General features: G+C 40.9%; 1 protein-coding gene across 4 annotated transcripts in view; it reads left to right on the forward strand.

Moving 5' to 3' along the window:
• The first annotated feature begins 393 nt into the window (after positions 1-393).
• LOC308365613 (titin-like) overlaps positions 394-17,300 on the forward strand; it is a 139,944-nt gene continuing 123,037 nt past the window's right edge. For 3 of the 4 annotated variants that reach the window (XM_080839089.1, XM_080839090.1, XM_080839091.1), the window contains exons 1-27: positions 394-564; positions 2,827-2,930; positions 3,349-3,552; positions 3,735-4,022; positions 4,275-4,363; positions 4,456-4,667; positions 4,948-5,209; positions 8,718-8,783; positions 8,910-9,168; positions 9,252-9,324; positions 9,436-9,654; positions 9,754-9,896; positions 10,035-10,186; positions 10,297-10,524; positions 10,649-10,887; positions 11,103-11,323; positions 11,450-11,614; positions 11,728-11,896; positions 12,015-13,717; positions 13,830-14,111; positions 14,278-14,544; positions 14,630-14,902; positions 15,401-15,664; positions 15,758-16,018; positions 16,240-16,500; positions 16,581-16,844; positions 16,951-17,211. In XM_080839089.1, the coding sequence (XP_080695215.1) occupies positions 2,840-2,930; positions 3,349-3,552; positions 3,735-4,022; positions 4,275-4,363; positions 4,456-4,667; positions 4,948-5,209; positions 8,718-8,783; positions 8,910-9,168; positions 9,252-9,324; positions 9,436-9,654; positions 9,754-9,896; positions 10,035-10,186; positions 10,297-10,524; positions 10,649-10,887; positions 11,103-11,323; positions 11,450-11,614; positions 11,728-11,896; positions 12,015-13,717; positions 13,830-14,111; positions 14,278-14,544; positions 14,630-14,902; positions 15,401-15,664; positions 15,758-16,018; positions 16,240-16,500; positions 16,581-16,844; positions 16,951-17,211 (6,916 nt within the window). In that variant the 5' untranslated portion in view covers positions 394-564; positions 2,827-2,839. The remainder of the gene's footprint in view (positions 565-2,826; positions 2,931-3,348; positions 3,553-3,734; positions 4,023-4,274; positions 4,364-4,455; positions 4,668-4,947; positions 5,210-8,717; positions 8,784-8,909; positions 9,169-9,251; positions 9,325-9,435; positions 9,655-9,753; positions 9,897-10,034; positions 10,187-10,296; positions 10,525-10,648; positions 10,888-11,102; positions 11,324-11,449; positions 11,615-11,727; positions 11,897-12,014; positions 13,718-13,829; positions 14,112-14,277; positions 14,545-14,629; positions 14,903-15,400; positions 15,665-15,757; positions 16,019-16,239; positions 16,501-16,580; positions 16,845-16,950; positions 17,212-17,300) is intronic. The other variant, XM_080839092.1, reaches the window with a different exon arrangement.

Consider the following 17,300-nt stretch of genomic DNA (forward strand, 5'->3'; position numbering starts at 1 on the left):
GTATTTGACTGACAGGGACAGCCACACTCTCCTTTTGGTCATCTACAGGTTACTGAATGCTTCCTCGAATGTGTGTTTCAAAAGACAGAAGCATGGCAAAATGTGGCAGCAGAGGAGTACAACTTTTTCTTCAGCAGAACCTATCTGACACACTGGGGATATCAAGCTACTATTAACAGTGGCTGCATCAAAGTAACTGTGGTTAGTAACAGGTGTGAGGTTGCATAAAGGCATCTCTTTCCCATGATGCATCTGCTCATGCCACCAATAGGGAAGGGCAGGGCAGTTGTGATGCTGCTTTCTCCAGGGGTATAAAAAGTAAAACAACCATGTTAGCACTTCTGAGCAGTTGGAGCATTCCCAGCCTTGCCTCGGGTGTAGGGGTTGCAAGGTAAAAGGCAAAACTACATGGTGACTCTGTGTAGTTTTGTTTTTGGGGGATAATTCGAGGCTCAACCGTTCTCACCTTGGATTTCTGGAAACACTTTTGGATAAGGAGATTGTTTCGGAAGCTATAGACATCTGGGCAAAGTCCCATCAGTGACAGGCATCCTTGTGATACAAGTAAGTGGCTTTTAATCCACGATGTCAGAGATATGTTATAAAGGTTCATAGGTACGGTTCATAGCTTTAATTTCCCGAGCTCTATGGGATGCCTATGCAGTCATTGAACCGTTGCATGTGCCTATGTGAGAAGCATGTTGAATACACACTTTCATCCAGAGATGCTTTTGATAAAATAAATACAATGAAGAGATTGTATTAGATTTTGAACTTTCAAGGTTATTATTTGGTGCAATGATTCAGAAAAGCCAAGAATAGACCCTGATAGCATTAGAGTGGTGTCCCAGCTGGGCCTCAATGTCTTTTTAAGGGAATCAGCGGTAGGGCTATCAGTTGCACCTTCAGCTATGTGCCACATGGTGACTGTCAATCAAGAGAGGGGGACTACTTATTTTTGGAGACTGCCATTTCTGTCATAGTGAATCATTCTTCAGCCATAGAATCTGTTTATACAACTAACTTTGTACATTTTTACTGTGTTACTATGGCTTCTGCTGTAGAGGTGACATGGTTATGAAAATGCTTAGTGTTGTTGAATTGTTCTAGGTGGAAGTATTTGTTTACCTTTGGCATCTATACCAGACATTTTATTTTTGTCTTCTATTAATAATCTTAATTATGGATTACATGAATTAATGCTGGTACTGGGTTTGGGTTCGATTTGGGTTGTTTTTTTGCAAACATTTGTGTAATATAGCAATTTCAATTACATGAGTTAGAATTTTAATTGATTGTGTGTTTTAGTTCTGTTTGGGTTATTTATGTTTAATGGTATTTAATTACCAGATACATGCCATAACTATCTTTAATATGTTGGCATTAGTGTATTGTAGGACAACTTATGTCTTTTGTACATAAAATAAATAAATTGTGAGTACTTTTTAAAAACTTCTGTCTTCTATCCAGTGGCCTCTAAGACAGAAAGCCTAGCCGTTATGGACAGCATTTTCCACAGCATCACTCTGTGTTTAATAATAACTTCACAGCCTGTGCCAGGCATTGCCCTGCTTCTCCATACAGTGTCCCCAGTTGTTCGGTTCTTACTGAAAATTTCTTCGTAAAATGTGAGAAAAGTGACTCATAACACATGGCATGTAGATGCAATGTTGTTAAAGTACATTTGTGATGTACATGAGTTATTATTTTGTGTTAGTTAAGGGTGAGTGACAGTACCATAGTAATTATCTGTAGTAAGATCAGATGTAAGTGATGATTTGTGATTCAAATCTGTAAAGTGATTTCAAAACTTAAATGCTGCTTATGTATGAAAATGTATGCATTACCATCTCTGAGCAGTACATCTGATCTGCTCTGTTACCCAATAACTTGAGTGCGTCTCAGAAGCTATTGGCTTTCCCCCTAGATATATTAGGAGTTTGCATGCATAAACAACTTTCTACCACAGCCATTATGAAAGAATGTTCTGTTGCAAAGTGATGTATTCAAATCTTTCACAATATAAATTTAATTTTCACATCAATCAGTTCAATTTGGTCATCATAACTGATGTTTCTTTTTTGTTGTGGTTTTATAGATTAAAAAGATTTAGTTTTTGCGTATATGATAAAGATTGAACTGCAGATAAGCAGAAAGCTAATAAATAAATTAAGTGAAGCAAATATGAAGTAAATGAAAAATGTACCTTTAGAAATTAATAGTTGCAAAGTTGCTAGAGTAGATAGATAAGTGACAGCACAGATCACAGATTTATTTTAGTATGTGGTATGTAGGCTAAATGTGGGCAAATGTAAATGGTCCAACACATTACATGACACACAGTTTATTTTTATTGTCTGGCTCTAGCCCTTGTTTAAAAGCGTATTTTCAGTAACTGAACTGCTCAGATATACAGAGCTGCCATGTCTTCTTCTTATTTTTTCTGTCTGCTTTTTTATATTCCGCACATATAACATGAGTTTTCTGTTCAACCTGAACTATTTTTATTCATTGTACCTGGGCCATCTGGATTTTTGATTTGTTTCCAAGCTTGAGGTCACAGTTTCCAGTTGCTACAGACAAGCTGTCAATTGGTGCTTGTTTTAACACTTAGACCCCACGGAGTCACAGTTCTCTCAGATAACAGGCTGCAAAGGACCAGGTGCTAGGGGGGTGACACAAGTGATTAGTCAGTTTATTTCCCCCTGAGCTATATATAGTCCACTTACATTCTCATTGTTAGCTGTGTAACCCAGTTTTAATGGATTGGTGTTGCTATTGTTTGCTATTGTTTTTTAGTGACATTATTTTCCTGTTTCTTGCCAGGGTGCCTACCAACATGTCAACACAGGCGCCAACGTTTACACAGCCGCTTCAGAGCGTTGTGGCACTAGAGGGTAGTGCCGCAACGTTCGAAGCTCAAGTTAGTGGTAAGGAGAAGGCCTCTCAGCTGTCCTCACATATCACATTGCAAACATTCATTGCAGGGAATACAGTGCATGAAACCCAGTATCATACACAGTCAAGTACACTGTATAATATAAAATACTTACAGTATGTTGTATAACATGCTCGCAGGTAATCCAGTTCCTGAGGTGAGCTGGTTTCGTGATGGCCAGGAAATGACTGTCTATACTTAATGTCATTTTTTAAAAGAACCATAGTTTACCATAATGTGTCATGGATAAAAATGTATGCCGGTATGACAAAATAATAGGAAATATATTTGTTTTACCTTGACTATCTTGAAATCCTACATGACTGCATTTGATGTTGTTTACAACGTTATCGGTAATTGGCTTTAATCATCACTATTGATGCCAGAACTGAAATGAATGTTGCTCACAGGTAATCCAGTTCCTGAGGTGAGCTGGTTTCGTGATGGTCAGGTTCTTTCTGCTGCTGCCCTGCCCGGCGTTCAGATCTCGTTCAGCGATGGCCGCGCTGTTCTGATGATCCCTGCCGTGACAGCCGCACACAGTGGAAGATTTTCTGTTAGAGCCACCAATGGCGCTGGACAAGCCACTAGCACCGCTGAACTTCTTGTTACAGGTGATCATTATTGGTATTTCAGCACTATGTATAACGTATGGTGATTACTATGCATGATATTTATACATCATTACCAATTTATGAGTTCCATTACATGGTTAGGAAGTCAATTCCTTTTTAAGCAAAAGAAAAACAAAACGTATGTTGATTTTTTTTTTATGTTTGTGTTTGTGTATGTGTAGCTGAGACCGCGCCACCCACCTTCATTCAGAAACTTCAGAGTGTGACCGTCAGACAAGGAAGCCAAGTGAAATTGGATGTTCGTGTGACAGGAATCCCTACACCTGTGGTTAAGTTCTTCAGGGAGGGAGCTGAGATTCAGAGCTCCAATGACTTTCGGATTGTACAAGAGGGAGATCTTTACAGTTTGTTGATTGCTGAAGCCTTTCCAGAGGATTCTGGAACCTACTCTGTCAGTGCCTCCAACACCAGTGGCCGTGCCACCTCGACTGCTGAACTGCTTGTTCAGGGTGAGTTGAGGGGTAGTCGATCAGCAAGTTAAATTTACTTTAGGTTATTTGTACCATTTGTCTTGGGGAATAATGTAACTCTAAGCAGCCTTTGCACCATGCATGAATACTTTCGAACAATGCCAAGTTGTGTGTATCATTATGCTCTTGTTTGAAAAGTACATAAAAAAAATGATAATTTACATATACCATCATCAAGATTGGCTTTCTAAAGCCGTTGATATCTAATTGAATCTCTTAATTAATCACCAGGTGAAGAGGTTGCCGTGCCCGCTAAGAAGACCAAGACAGTTGTCTCAACTTCACAGATTTCTCAGACTCGTCAGACTAGAGTGGAGAAGGTAACAGATATTCCAATAAATATGTGTCAACCTCAACTTAAAAAGTTGTAAAGTGGTATTAATCCCTCTCCCCCTGTGTTCTTTACTTTCAGAGAATGGAAGCTCGTTTTGAGTCTTCTATGATGCATATGCAAGTGGAGGGAGGGGAGGTCACCCATCACCTGGCACACAAGACTCCGCCACGTGTGCCTCCCAAGCCAACATCCAGGTCCCCCCCATCGATGATGTCAAGAGTGGCAGCCACTCGTCACCAGTCCCCCTCTCCTGTGAGGCACGTGAAGGCACCCACTCCTACCCCAGTCAGGTAAACTGATTTTCATGTTCATGCCCGATTATATAATGTATATGTGTTCTGGTGTATTGTTGTGCTGAACACTTACAACACATAAAACAGTATTTATAAAAAGATACTTGCCTTAATCTCTGCGCATGGTCTTGTGGTGGCATACGCATGATATTTCTAATTTGGGCACTGGCGACACCCAGAGGAACTAACTTGATTGTGCGTACACATGGTCCTATGGCTACAGACTTTTCACTGACAATTTGTTTGTACATTTCTGCCTTTACCGTGTTATTCTCAGGTCTTCATCCCCTACCTTGAGACTCTCTGTGTCCCCGATCAGACCAGTGAAGTCCCCCCTCACCACTCGCAAGCTGCTAGCTCAGGGTGCGGACGTCCTCCCACCTTGGAAGCTGGGGGGCTTCATGGCCGAGGGCAGCAGCTACACCTCTATGACCTCAGGATCCACCCACATTCAGTCCAGTTCCTCCACCCAGATGGAACAGCACTTTGAGGCCTCTTATGCCACACGACAGCAAGTCAGCGGGGTGGCTGTCACAGAGGTGAGTCATCTTGCTCTAACTAAAACAGGAGCGGCAGTGTCACCTAGTGGCAAAGTTGGGCAGTTCTTTTTTTTTTTAACAAAGTGTATATTCAGGGTATGCTATCCAGTGGCCTACTCCTTACCTTATGTGTGTGTTTTTGTTCTTATCCTTTGAAGTAGTAATTGTCTTCTATAGATTGTATGCAACACTTATGATTGCTTTCCGGTGGCACAAATGATAGGACCTGCATGATGTGGATGAGAATGCTGTGGCAGGCGCTACTGTTTTAGCCACAGCTGACCAGGCTCCTAGGTGTGAGCCACAGGATGAATCTGCTCAGCAGTTCATTACAGAGACCAATTCTACAACACATGTAGAGACTGTACAAGAGCAGGTAGTTGAGATGCTTTGTCAAAGTCACAGTTGCCTTGACCTGTCACACTTTTTATCTAAATTATTGAGTGTTTTCCACAAGGTTTTGTCTTTTTTCAAATATTTTTTCTTTTGTTGTGATATTTTGTGATAATATGTGATCATGTCCTGCAAATGCATAGGAAATTGATGCCACCGATAACGCTGTAACACAGACAGTGGAAACTGATGATGAAATGTGTACAGATTGTATGGCATGTACATCCAATGCATCCAGCCGTGAAAGCTTAAATGGAGAAAGTCCTACTGAATCAAAAGATGAGAAAGAGCTTCTCAGTGAGGTATACTGGCAGTGGTGACATTATTTATAATGATAATTATTTCTTTCCCCAAGTAAAATATTATTTAATTTACAAAGAATCTTGATTTCCTTGTTATGTGAGGGGATTATTACAAAGGACTCTTAATAATCTTAATAGTTCAGAATATTTAGTATTAAAGTGTAAAGTAATATTTAATAACAGCTTACAGCTTATTTGATAACAACTTACCATCTGAAGAATTTTACATAGAAATATGTAATTAAAATGACCATTTGTATTCTCTCCATTGCAATATTTAATGGGGGATATCTTAGTCCCCACCAGATGATGAGGGAGTCACAGACATGGAAATACTGTTGGCAGGGGTTACACCTGATAGCACTCTCATAAAAAATGCAGAAATGAACATCGATGCAACTACATGTGACGCTGCTGGACAGGAGGAGGTAGAGAAAGAAACCGTAGTTTTGTCAACACGGGTGTGTCACTGAGTTTTCATCATTTCTGCATGGTTCATCATCACACTCCACACAGTTGGTGTGAGCATGTTGTCTACTTCAGGAAAACATGAAGTGGTCTCACATTTAAAAAAAAGTGTTTCACGGACATAAAAAAACAATCACCACTGGCTTGCTGACACTGCTGGGGAGATGATTAATATATGTATCCAAATTGGTGTTTGAACACGTCACTACCGTTTTGCGGCTACAAAGAGCACTTGTAGACACTTGCTGTCACTCGTCAATTCATGTTAATAAACAGTACCAGTCAAAGGTTTCTGCAACGCAGATAACACTTTTTTGTTTAGTACATCATTCCATATGTGTTCTTTTGTAATTTAAATTTCTTCGGTAACAATCTACAAAGTAGACAACAATAAAAGTAAAGAAAACACTTCAGACACCCAAAAAAAAAAAATTAAAGGTGTGTCCAAACTTTTGACTGGTACTGTATTTGTAGACTGTGTCTGATGCCATGGATTATGTGAAATCTATGTGCAAAAAATTACAGTTAACTGCTTGTTGTCTTTAGGGTGAGGTTGGGAAAAGGGCAGAAGCTGTGGCAACAGTACTAGCTGCTGTTGGCCAAGCGCGTGTCCGAAAGCCCACGTATGCTGAAGGTGACATTGGTGAAGAGGAAGCCATAGAACTTGACTTAGAACCGCAAGTCATGCTCGTCACAGAGCAACGAGTCAGAACCGAGGCTGTGGCAATGCCCACAACAATTCAATTCGCTCCCTCTGAACAGACTGTTCTTGCCTCCCAGGTTAGAGAAAACAAATGAGAAATTATCTTGCTCAGCTTTTATGATTTCAATAGTATGTGCATTGTTTTCCCCTGGGTCTCCAACCAATCTTTGATTCTGTTGATTTAGATTCAGAGAAGTAAAGAAATAATCACCCAGGTGGATACTAGCCTTGCACCATCTCCACTTCCACCGTTCACAGTTTCAAAAGTTACCGTTCCTAGACTTGACCATAGCTATGAGGTAAGCATAGGTAAAATCAGGCAAGCAGGAATGTATTTATCAACACATCATATGATATAAAACATCTGTTATTTGCATTAAAATAAGAAGAAAAATAAGTAATCAAAACCAATAATCTTCAGATGCCAATATCTAAAACCCTCATCTAACCTGAAGCAAAGTTACCTTTGTGTGACCAGTGATATTAGCCAGCATTGTCTGGTCTTTATGTAAAGCATTTCAACATTGTGAAAAATTTGGGAAATAATGTATCTATATAAGTTTGAAAATAATAAATAAAATGGACAAAAATACTTTAAATGCAGCAGTTATACAATATTAAACACCACTGAGTGTAAAAATACTGGCTATATAATAGGCAGCAGGAGGGATGGGTACACATGCCAGACTCCTGATTTACTGTTAGCAGATGCCATGTGATGATCTTATTATAGAATGTGGAGAACATTGCTAAGTGTAGGTTACTGCTTGCCTGACATACAACCTTTTCTATCAGAGAATGTCTTTGAGGAAATAAGTGCAAATCCATCTAATGTAGTTATGCAATTTAACACATTTGTTTGTTATTAGGAATTTTAGTGCCCACATAATATGAATAACCTTAAACAATCAACATTATTTAGCTCAACAAATACCGTAATAGAACTAATATTTTTATCCATGAGCTATTTAACTGTAGGATTAGTGTTAACCTGACTAACGCCTTTGGACAGCACAGACTAATCAGTCTTTGTGTTATTCTGTCATGGTAACTTTATTCTTCTTGGGTTGGTTAGGTTTCAATTGCAGGCTCTGCTATTGCCACTCTGCAAAAAGAGTTGTCCTCTACCTCTGCTGCTCAAACAATCATCAGGCATGTCAAGCCACCATCTCATAGGATCGGGGAGGCAAGATTGACTCCTGAGCCTGTCTCACCTCCATTTAAAGATGTTGGTGACAGATATCAGACCAGTTTTGAAACACAGTTACAAAGAGAGATAGGCACTTCATTGACAGGTGGCATGGATCAAAAGTACAGCGATTGGGACATACAGGTTTGTCTTTGTTCCTGTGATCATTCCTGTTTTAACAGCGTCTCTAATCACACCTTAGCGGTCTTACCTGTCCTCCTCCAGCCTAACGAGTTCACTAGCGCTTCACCCCGGATACCTGTCTGCCTGCCCTCTCCTCCCTCTGATCATCTTGTGCTCTTTTATCCTATTCATTCGCCTAATGTTTCAGATGCTCCATCTTAACCTCTGTCATCACTCTTCCACCCCACTGAATTGCTAGCAAAAAGCTCAGATTCTCCACTGCTGCATTTAAGACAATTTTCTAAGCAAAATGTTTGTGAATTTTCACAGGTTGTTGAGATGGCAATGATTCCTGAAGCAGCTAAAGAGGCTACTGTTCCCCCTACAATTGAGGCTGTAAGTGTATCCTAAGAACATAGCTTTGATGTGCAGAAGCTACTAATCTAATTTCATTTTTTTTTTTCAATTTTTGATTTAGTTTAATTCTTTTAATATGACAAATATTTCATCTTTTATTTGCAGGGATTGAAAAATATGACAGTTACTGAGGGAGAATCTGTGACATTGGAATGCCAGATTTCTGGCCATCCAGCCCCAGGCATTATGTGGTTCAGGGAGGACTACAGAATTGAGAGCTCCATTGATTTCCAAATTACATATGAAAGTGGATATGCCCGTTTGGCAATTCGTGAGGCCTTTGCTGAGGACAGCGGTCGCTTCACTTGCACTTCCACCAACGAGGCTGGAACAATTAGCACATCTTGCTACCTGCTTGTGAAAGGTAAAGAGTATAAAAAATGTAGTTAAACTACCATTTTGGCTTTTTTTATGCCTTTAGCAAAACTAAACAAGCTTATCTTTCAGTGTCTGAAGAGATTGAGAGCAGAGAGGAGTTAACTACCGTCTCTGAACAAATTGTATCTACACTTGAGAAAGAGTAAGTGGATGTGTTTGCCTCACTCATTTTCATCCAAGTTCATATTTATTTGTTGCCTAATTTCATGATCACAGAGAAAAGAGTTTTAAAAAATGTTTTAATTGCCTTCAGGATTACTGTTGAAGCCAAAGAAGAGACTATGTCCGTGGCCAGTGGCTACTCCGAGACTGTTGAAGCCGGAGCCACTGTAGCCCCATTCTTTATCAGGAAACCCACTGCACAGATGCTTGTGGAGGGTGGAGGCGTTGTCTTCGACTGTCAGATTGGAGGCAGCCCCAAACCTCACATTTACTGGAAGAAGAGTGGAGTGCCCCTCACCACAGGATACAGGTGCTTGTTTAGATACCTTCTTATGTGTTTGTGTAGTTGGTCTCTATATTTTGTTTGTTTGTAATTTGATACATGTTCTATTCACTTTTGTAATTACAGGTACAGAGTAGCCTACAATAAGGAGACTGGAGACTGCAAGCTGGAGATCTCCATGACCTTTGCTGATGATGCAGGAGAGTACTCCCTCATCGCAAAGAACCAGCTCGGCGAGGTATCTGCCTCAGCACTGCTTCTATCTGAAGGTTAGTATGATCCAGTGACTCAAACCAGACTATTGTATTCCCTTAAATAAGGTGGATGTAGCAGTGAAATAAAGGTACCCATATTACTGCTTCACCCAATCCTGTTGCTAAAATCTTACTCTATTTTTATTTTTACAGAGGATTATGAAGTGTACATGAAGAAACAGGAAACAACAGTGACCACTACCACGGTGCAGGAACCCAGAGTTGGTGATATTCCTCCCGTGGTAGTCAGCGACTATGAGAGAGAGCAGAGGAAAACACAGACAATGACCTTTGTTACTGGACAGGTAAAATATACTCTATTAAGAGAGTGAAATTGCAACGTATTAAAGTTAAATTATTATTTATTTTGTATGTTGTTGTGTGTTAATGTTGGATATGTTGTTCCTGTTTTAAGGAATTCCAAATATCTGCCTTTGAGCAAAAAATAATCCAAGAGATTGAAATACGTATCTTGAGGATTACCTATGAAATGATTGTCACTGAAGACAGCGAAGAGATGGTCATGATTGCAGAACAAGAGGCTAATCAACCAACCTTTGACACACCCGTGAAAAGCTACAGAATCATGGAAGGAATGGGAGTTACCTTCCACTGCAAAATGGCTGGAACTCCCCTCCCCAAGGTCCAACCGACAAACCAACCTTTAATGGCAATTTTATATCAACAATTTCTTTGTCATGCAGATTTATGTCTGCCAGGTGTTAATGTTTCATGACACTTATCTCATGTGATTATTTTTACCATAGATTGCTTGGTTCAAAGATGGCAACCGCATCAGGCACGGAGGCCGTTATCAGATGGAGTTTCTTCAGGATGGAAGAGCCAGTCTGCGCCTGCCAGTGGTTCTTCCAGAGGATGAGGGTGTCTACACCGCTTATGCTAGCAACATGAAGGGCACTGCTGTGAGCTCTGGGAAGCTGTACATTGAGCCTACCTCAACTGGTGCTGCACAGTATCCTCAGCCAGAAGCAGTGAAGCGAATCCAGTGAGCCTTTTAAACTGAGATGACAAATATACAAAATGTTCCAGATAGTATCATTGACATAGTTCAATCTTTTTACATGATTGTAAAAAACAGTAATACTAACAGCAATCCAAATAATTTAACTACATTAAGGAATGTGTGCTACGCTGGTTTGGTGTACCTTAAGGTTTTTAACATTCACTCTTCAAAAATGTCTGATTTATTTCTTTTCGTAGGTCTTCCTCTCCTCGCTCCGCAAGCCGTTCCCCTGCTCGTTCTCCTGGACGTTCCCCAGCCCGTAGGCTTGATGAGACTGATGAGAGCCAGCTTGAGAGACTGTACAAACCTGTGTTTGTCAAGAAGCCATCCTCCTTCAAGTGCTCTGAGGGACAAACTGCAAGATTTGACCTGAAAGTTGTTGGAAGACCCATGCCAGACACATACTGGTTCCACAATGGTGAGTAAGACAATAGAAAATACAAAATTAAACAGGTCTAAAGGGTAGGCTTAATTGAGATAGTTATTTGAAGTAATTTCATGATTTTGTGGCCTTTAATCAATTTTTCTTTATTTCCTGACACAGGACAACAAGTGGTCAGTGACTACACCCACAAGATTGTCGTCAAGGAAGATGGAACACAGTCCTTGATTGTGGTTCCAGCCATGCCAGGTGACTCTGGTGAATGGACAGTGGTGGCGCAGAACAGAGCTGGAAAGACATCTGTGTCCATGACATTGACAGTTGATGGTAAGTTTTGTCGCAGATGTTCACATTTTCACATTGCTATGCACTGTTATCAGACATTTAAGATGTTATGTTATGATTTTCCAAACTTTGCTTGTCATGTTTGTCTTTTACAGCCAAGGACCACTTGATTAAGCCTCAGTTTATGGAGAAGCTGAAGAACATCACTGTCAAGGAGGGCACTTTGGTTGAGCTAGCTGTTAAAGCCATTGGAAACCCTCTCCCTGATATTGTCTGGCTGAAAAATAGTGACATTATTTCTCCTCACAAGCATCCTAATATTAAGTGAGTGCAACATTGTAGTATGTTAGAAATTAAGAAACTGTCAATTGATGTTTGAGTTGTTGGCAAACAAGTTATAACGTGAAAAGCTCATATGCCCTTTTGAAATTATTCTTTTCAGGGTTGACGGCAGCAAAGGACAGTCTCGTTTCCTAATTTCCGCAGGACAAGGTGCTGATAGCGCCTGGTATACTGCTACAGCCATTAACAGAGCTGGAAGAGATACCACTCGCTGCAGGGTCAATGTTGAGGTTGAGTTCACTGAGCCCCCTCCAGAGCCCAGAAGGCTTGTTATTCCAAAGGGAACCTACAAGGCCAAGGAGATTGCTGCTCCAGTATTGGAGCCACTGCATCTGCGCTATGGCCAAGAGCAATGGGAGGATGGCGACCTTTATGATAAGGAGAAACAACAGAAGCCCCATTACAAGAAGAAGCTGACATCAGTCCGACTGAAGCGCTCTGGACCTGTGCATTTTGAATGCAGACTGACCCCTATTGGTGACCCCAACATGGTGGTGGAGTGGCTGCATGACGGCAAACCCTTAGAAGCAGCTAACAGGTTGCGCATGGTCAATGAATTTGGCTACTGCAGTCTTGACTTTGAGGCTGGCTATCCCAGAGACAGTGGTGTGATCACTTGCCGTGGCACCAACAAGTTCGGTGTTGACCAAACCTCAGCAACACTGATTGTGAAGGATGAGAAGGGCCTTGTTGAGGAAACTCAGCTACCAGATGGCAGGAGGGGCCAAAGAATGGACGAGATGGAGCGCATTGCCCATGAGGGAGGACCAGCTGGAGTCTCTGGTGATGACTATAGTGAAAAGTCAAAGCCAGAGATCGTGCTTCTCCCTGAGTCCGCAAGAGTTCTGGAGGGTCAGACCGCCAGGTTCCGTTGCAGGGTAACCGGTTATCCCACACCAAAGGTAAACTGGTACATCAATGGTAAGCTCATTCGCAAGAGTAAGAGATTCAAACTTCGTTATGATGGTATCTACTACATTGAGGTCACAGACATCAAGCCCTATGATGCGGGAGAGGTCAAAGTTTTTGCAGAAAACCCAGAGGGTACAGCTGAGCACACTGTTAAGCTAGAGATTGAACAAAAGGAAGACTTCAGGGCAGTTTTGAGGCGTGCCCCTGAGGTTAAGGCCCCAACACCTGCAGTTCCCCCTCCTGAGCATGGCAGAGTGTCCTTTGACGTTGTCAAAGTTGAGAAATCATCTGAGGTTTCAAAGAGCCAAGAAGTTGTCAAACTCAGAAAGACTGAGAGAGTGGTGCACTCGGTATCAACAGAGGAGACTGATGAGCTGAGAGGCAAGTTCAAGCGCAGGACGCAAGAGGGCTACTATGAGGCCATCACTGCAGTGGATCTGAAGGGACGCAAGAAGGACGAATCCTATGAGGGTATGCTGAAGAAGAGGAAGGAAGAGCTTCTTCACAGGAAAAAACAACAATCTGAGGCTGAGAAGAAGAAGGAAGAAGAAGGTAAAGTCAAGGCTCCCACAATCAGACCAGACAAAGTGGCCCTGTCACCCAGTATGGAAGCTCCTAAGATTAAGGAGCGCATCCAGAGCCAGACCGTCGCTCAGGGTGAGGAGGTGCGTTTCCGCCTCAAAGTCACTGGAAAGCCAGCCCCAGAATGCCAGTGGTTCAAAAATGGTGTGCTGCTGGAGAAATCTGACAGAGTTAACTGGTCCTGGTCTGAAGACCATGTCTGTGAGCTGGTGATTAAAGATGTTTGTGCAGAAGACTCTGCTAGCATCATGGTCAAAGCTATCAACATCGCTGGAGAATCCTCAAGCCATGCATTCCTTTTGGTCCAAGGTAATGTGTACATTTTGTAACTTATCAATGACTTAGCAGAAACTTTGCAATTAAGCCCATTTTAAAGAAATATTAAAATGCTGATTTTTTGTATGTATCTTCATTCTTTTAGGAAAGCAAGTTATTTACTTCACTCAAGAATTGGAAGATAATTACGCTAAAGAAAAGGACACCGTCGTGACCTATGAATGTGAAACCAATGAGCCTTTTGTTAAAGTCAAATGGCTGAAGAACAATGCTGAGATTTTCGCAGGAGACAAATACAGGATGCATTCTGATAGAAACGTACATTTCATGTCTGTTTGTGTGATCACCATGAAAGATGATGACGAGTATTCCTGCGCTGTTGTTGAGGATGACCATGTGAGAACTACTGCCAGACTCCATGTGGAAGGTTAGTCGTATAAATAATTGAATTTAATTATAAATTCCTTTATATGGTTCTCAAAAGTATGTAAGCGTACTAATTTAACAAAACTAATGGTATATTTTATATTGTTTAAAAAAAGTGGTGGCTGTGTTTCAGAAAATTTAAAAGTAATGAACATTCCATGTTGCAGGTGCCGCACTTGACATTTTGAAGAAATTGGAAAGTGTTGAAGTGCCTGAAACATATGCTGGAGAATTTGAGTGTGAATTGTCCCGTGAAGATGCTGAGGGAACCTGGTACTTCGAAAACAAGGAGATCACTCCCAGTTTGAAATATGTTGTGTCCTTTCGCCGTGGACGTCACAGTTTGTCTGTGAAAGATGTCAAGAAGGAAGATCAGGGAAAATACACTTTCAAAGTTGGAGATTTGAGCACAAGTGCTTCCCTGAAGATGAAATGTGAGTCTAACCTCCATTAGGAGATGAACTGATGGTGTTTGTAAATAATACATGTATTAATTATGCTATTTTTGTCTCGTTCTAGTGCGTCCTGTTACACTAATGCAAGGCCTCACTGACCTGACTGTCTGTGAGGGTGATATTGCTCAGCTGGAGGTGCGCTTCTCACAGGAGAATGTTGAGGGGACATGGATGAAAAATGGACAGCCTGTCTCAGCCTCTGACAAAATACACATTGTCGTTGACAAACTCATTCAAAAGCTGCTTATTGAAGAAACAAGCAGAGATGATGCTGGAATGTATTCATTTGTTGTCCCAGCCCAAGATATTTCTACTTCTGGAAAACTTAACATTCAAAGTAAGTTTCTTAAAAGAATCCTTCAAGACTTGCCATGGGTTGTCCTTTCCATATGTGTATCGCTTCTCCAATGAGTGTGTGTTGTCTGTTGCCTTCTCTCAGCAGCAAGAGATAGCAGTTAATTTCGTTCATGGTACTTTGGTGGTGGAATGACCTACCTAGTGCTTCCAGTAAACTAACTTGATAAACACTATTTGTCTAATTAGGTAATATGGTTGAAGCACACTCTATAAATACATTTGTTATCACTATTATTACCATGGTATAGATAGTTTTAATTTAAAATTAAACTAAGTATTGTTTTATGAATTTCATTTAATTATGTGCATTACTTAATTTTGTTTTTTCCCTAATGTTTTTGTAAGTCACTTTGGACAAAGGCATCTGCTAAATACCTAAACTATAACTATAACTTTATTCTTAATCTCTACATGTCCTTTGTAGTTCCCTAAGTAGTCTGTATCAGTGGTTAATGTTAGTTATTGATTTCTTTTACAGCCATTGGCATTTTGGCCCCACTCAAGGATATCACTGTGGTTGAAGGCACCAAAGCCGTCCTCGAGACCAAGATATCTCACCAAGATGTCAGCTCTGTGAAATGGTACCACAATGAAAAGCTGATGGCACCAAGTAACAGAATCCAGATGGTGGCCAAGGGAACCAAACAACGTCTGGTGCTCAGTAGAGCATTTGCATCTGATGAGGGACACTATAAGCTGTTTGTTGGCAGAGCTGATACAAGCTGCAATCTGACAATCGAAAGTATGCACTCGTGCTTATTACATACTTTTACTCCATGAATTCAATCAGCTTTTGGCTTAACAGTTTTTCACCTTACAAATTTTCTCTTTGCAGAAATTTCCATTGTGAAGCATATGGAGGAACGTGTTTGCACAGAAACCCAGAATGTGACTTTCGAGGTAGAGTTGTCTCACCCTGGTATTGATGCCCTTTGGACCCTGAGGAACCAGCCACTCAAGGCTGGTCCCAAATACAAGATAGAGTCCAAAGGCACACGCTACAGCCTTACAGTCGTCAATACTATGAAGGATGAAGAGGGAGAATATACCTTTGCAGCTGGTGAACAGACCTCCAGTGCAAAGCTGATTGTTTCAGGTATGCTTAATACAGTGAATTATAGCAACATTTTAGCTGCAGATTGGACTGTACAACCAACTGAAATCTAAGTTCTTAATTGGTTATGGTGAATGCTCTTAATTTTGAAAGTACAGTTTAGTTTTGATTACTTTTCTTCTATACACTCAAGTTAGTGGATGAATCAGATGTGTTTCAGATAATGTTGGACTGATATTGCATGTGCTGGTGTGATTCTACAGGTGGTGCCATCAGCAGGCCCCTTAAAGACCGGACTGTGGCTGAATCTCAGGGTGCCGAGCTTGAGTGTGAAGTTGCCAATGCCAGTACTGCGGGCAAATGGCTGAAGGACGGCCAGGCCATTGACTTCAGTGATAATATCCTTAGTGAGAACAAAGGTGCTGTGAGGCGCCTTATTATTGTCATCACCAGAGCTCAGGACATTGGTGAATACACCTACCAGGTGGCCAACTCAAAGACAACAGCCAACCTGAAAATTGAAGGTACTTCTAGACATTCATCAATGCAAATCTGGCATCTTTGTTGTTTATACTCTATTCTAATGATTAATCTCTCTCAACAGCTGTGAAAATCAAGAAGACTATGAAGAATGTGAATGTTGTTGAAACACAGGAAGCAGAGTTTAGCCTTGAGCTCACTCACACAAATGTCAGGGGCTCTCAGTGGACCAAGAATGGCGTGGAAATTATTCCAAGTGACAAATATGAAATCACCATGGACGGCATGGTGCACACCCTGAAGATCAAGAACTGCAACACACAAGATGAATCAGTCTATGCATTCAAATTGGGGAAGCTCTCTGCTAATGCTAGATTGAATGTTGACAGTAAGTGTAAACATTTATTTTGTTTCGTATTTATTTCGTATCTGTAATATACTACACTTGACGTTGTTTATATTCTGTTAACCTGCTTATTGTTAATTTCGTTTAGCAATCAAATTTGTGAAGAAGCCCAAAGATGTGACCTCTCTCTTGGGTGGCTCTGCCTCCTTTGAAGTGAGTCTGTCACATGATGACATCCCAGTGAAATGGATGTTCAACAACACTGAGATCAAACCCAGTACAAGCTACCAGATACTGTCTGAGAGTAAATCACACAAATTGGTCGTGCCGAATGTGACCTCAAACAATGCTGGAGAATATACCGCTATGGCTGGAAAATTGCAGTGTAGTGCAAACCTACATGTTGAATGTAAGTTTTTTGAAGGGTGATAATATGGGCAATCATTATTTTTTTTATTTTCCACACCCAATGGGCAGATTACTAAACATTAACAATTC

The sequence above is a fragment of the Sprattus sprattus genome, assembly GCF_963457725.1.
Source record: "Sprattus sprattus genome assembly, chromosome: 5".
In the NCBI taxonomy this organism is placed as follows: domain Eukaryota; kingdom Metazoa; phylum Chordata; class Actinopteri; order Clupeiformes; family Clupeidae; genus Sprattus; species Sprattus sprattus.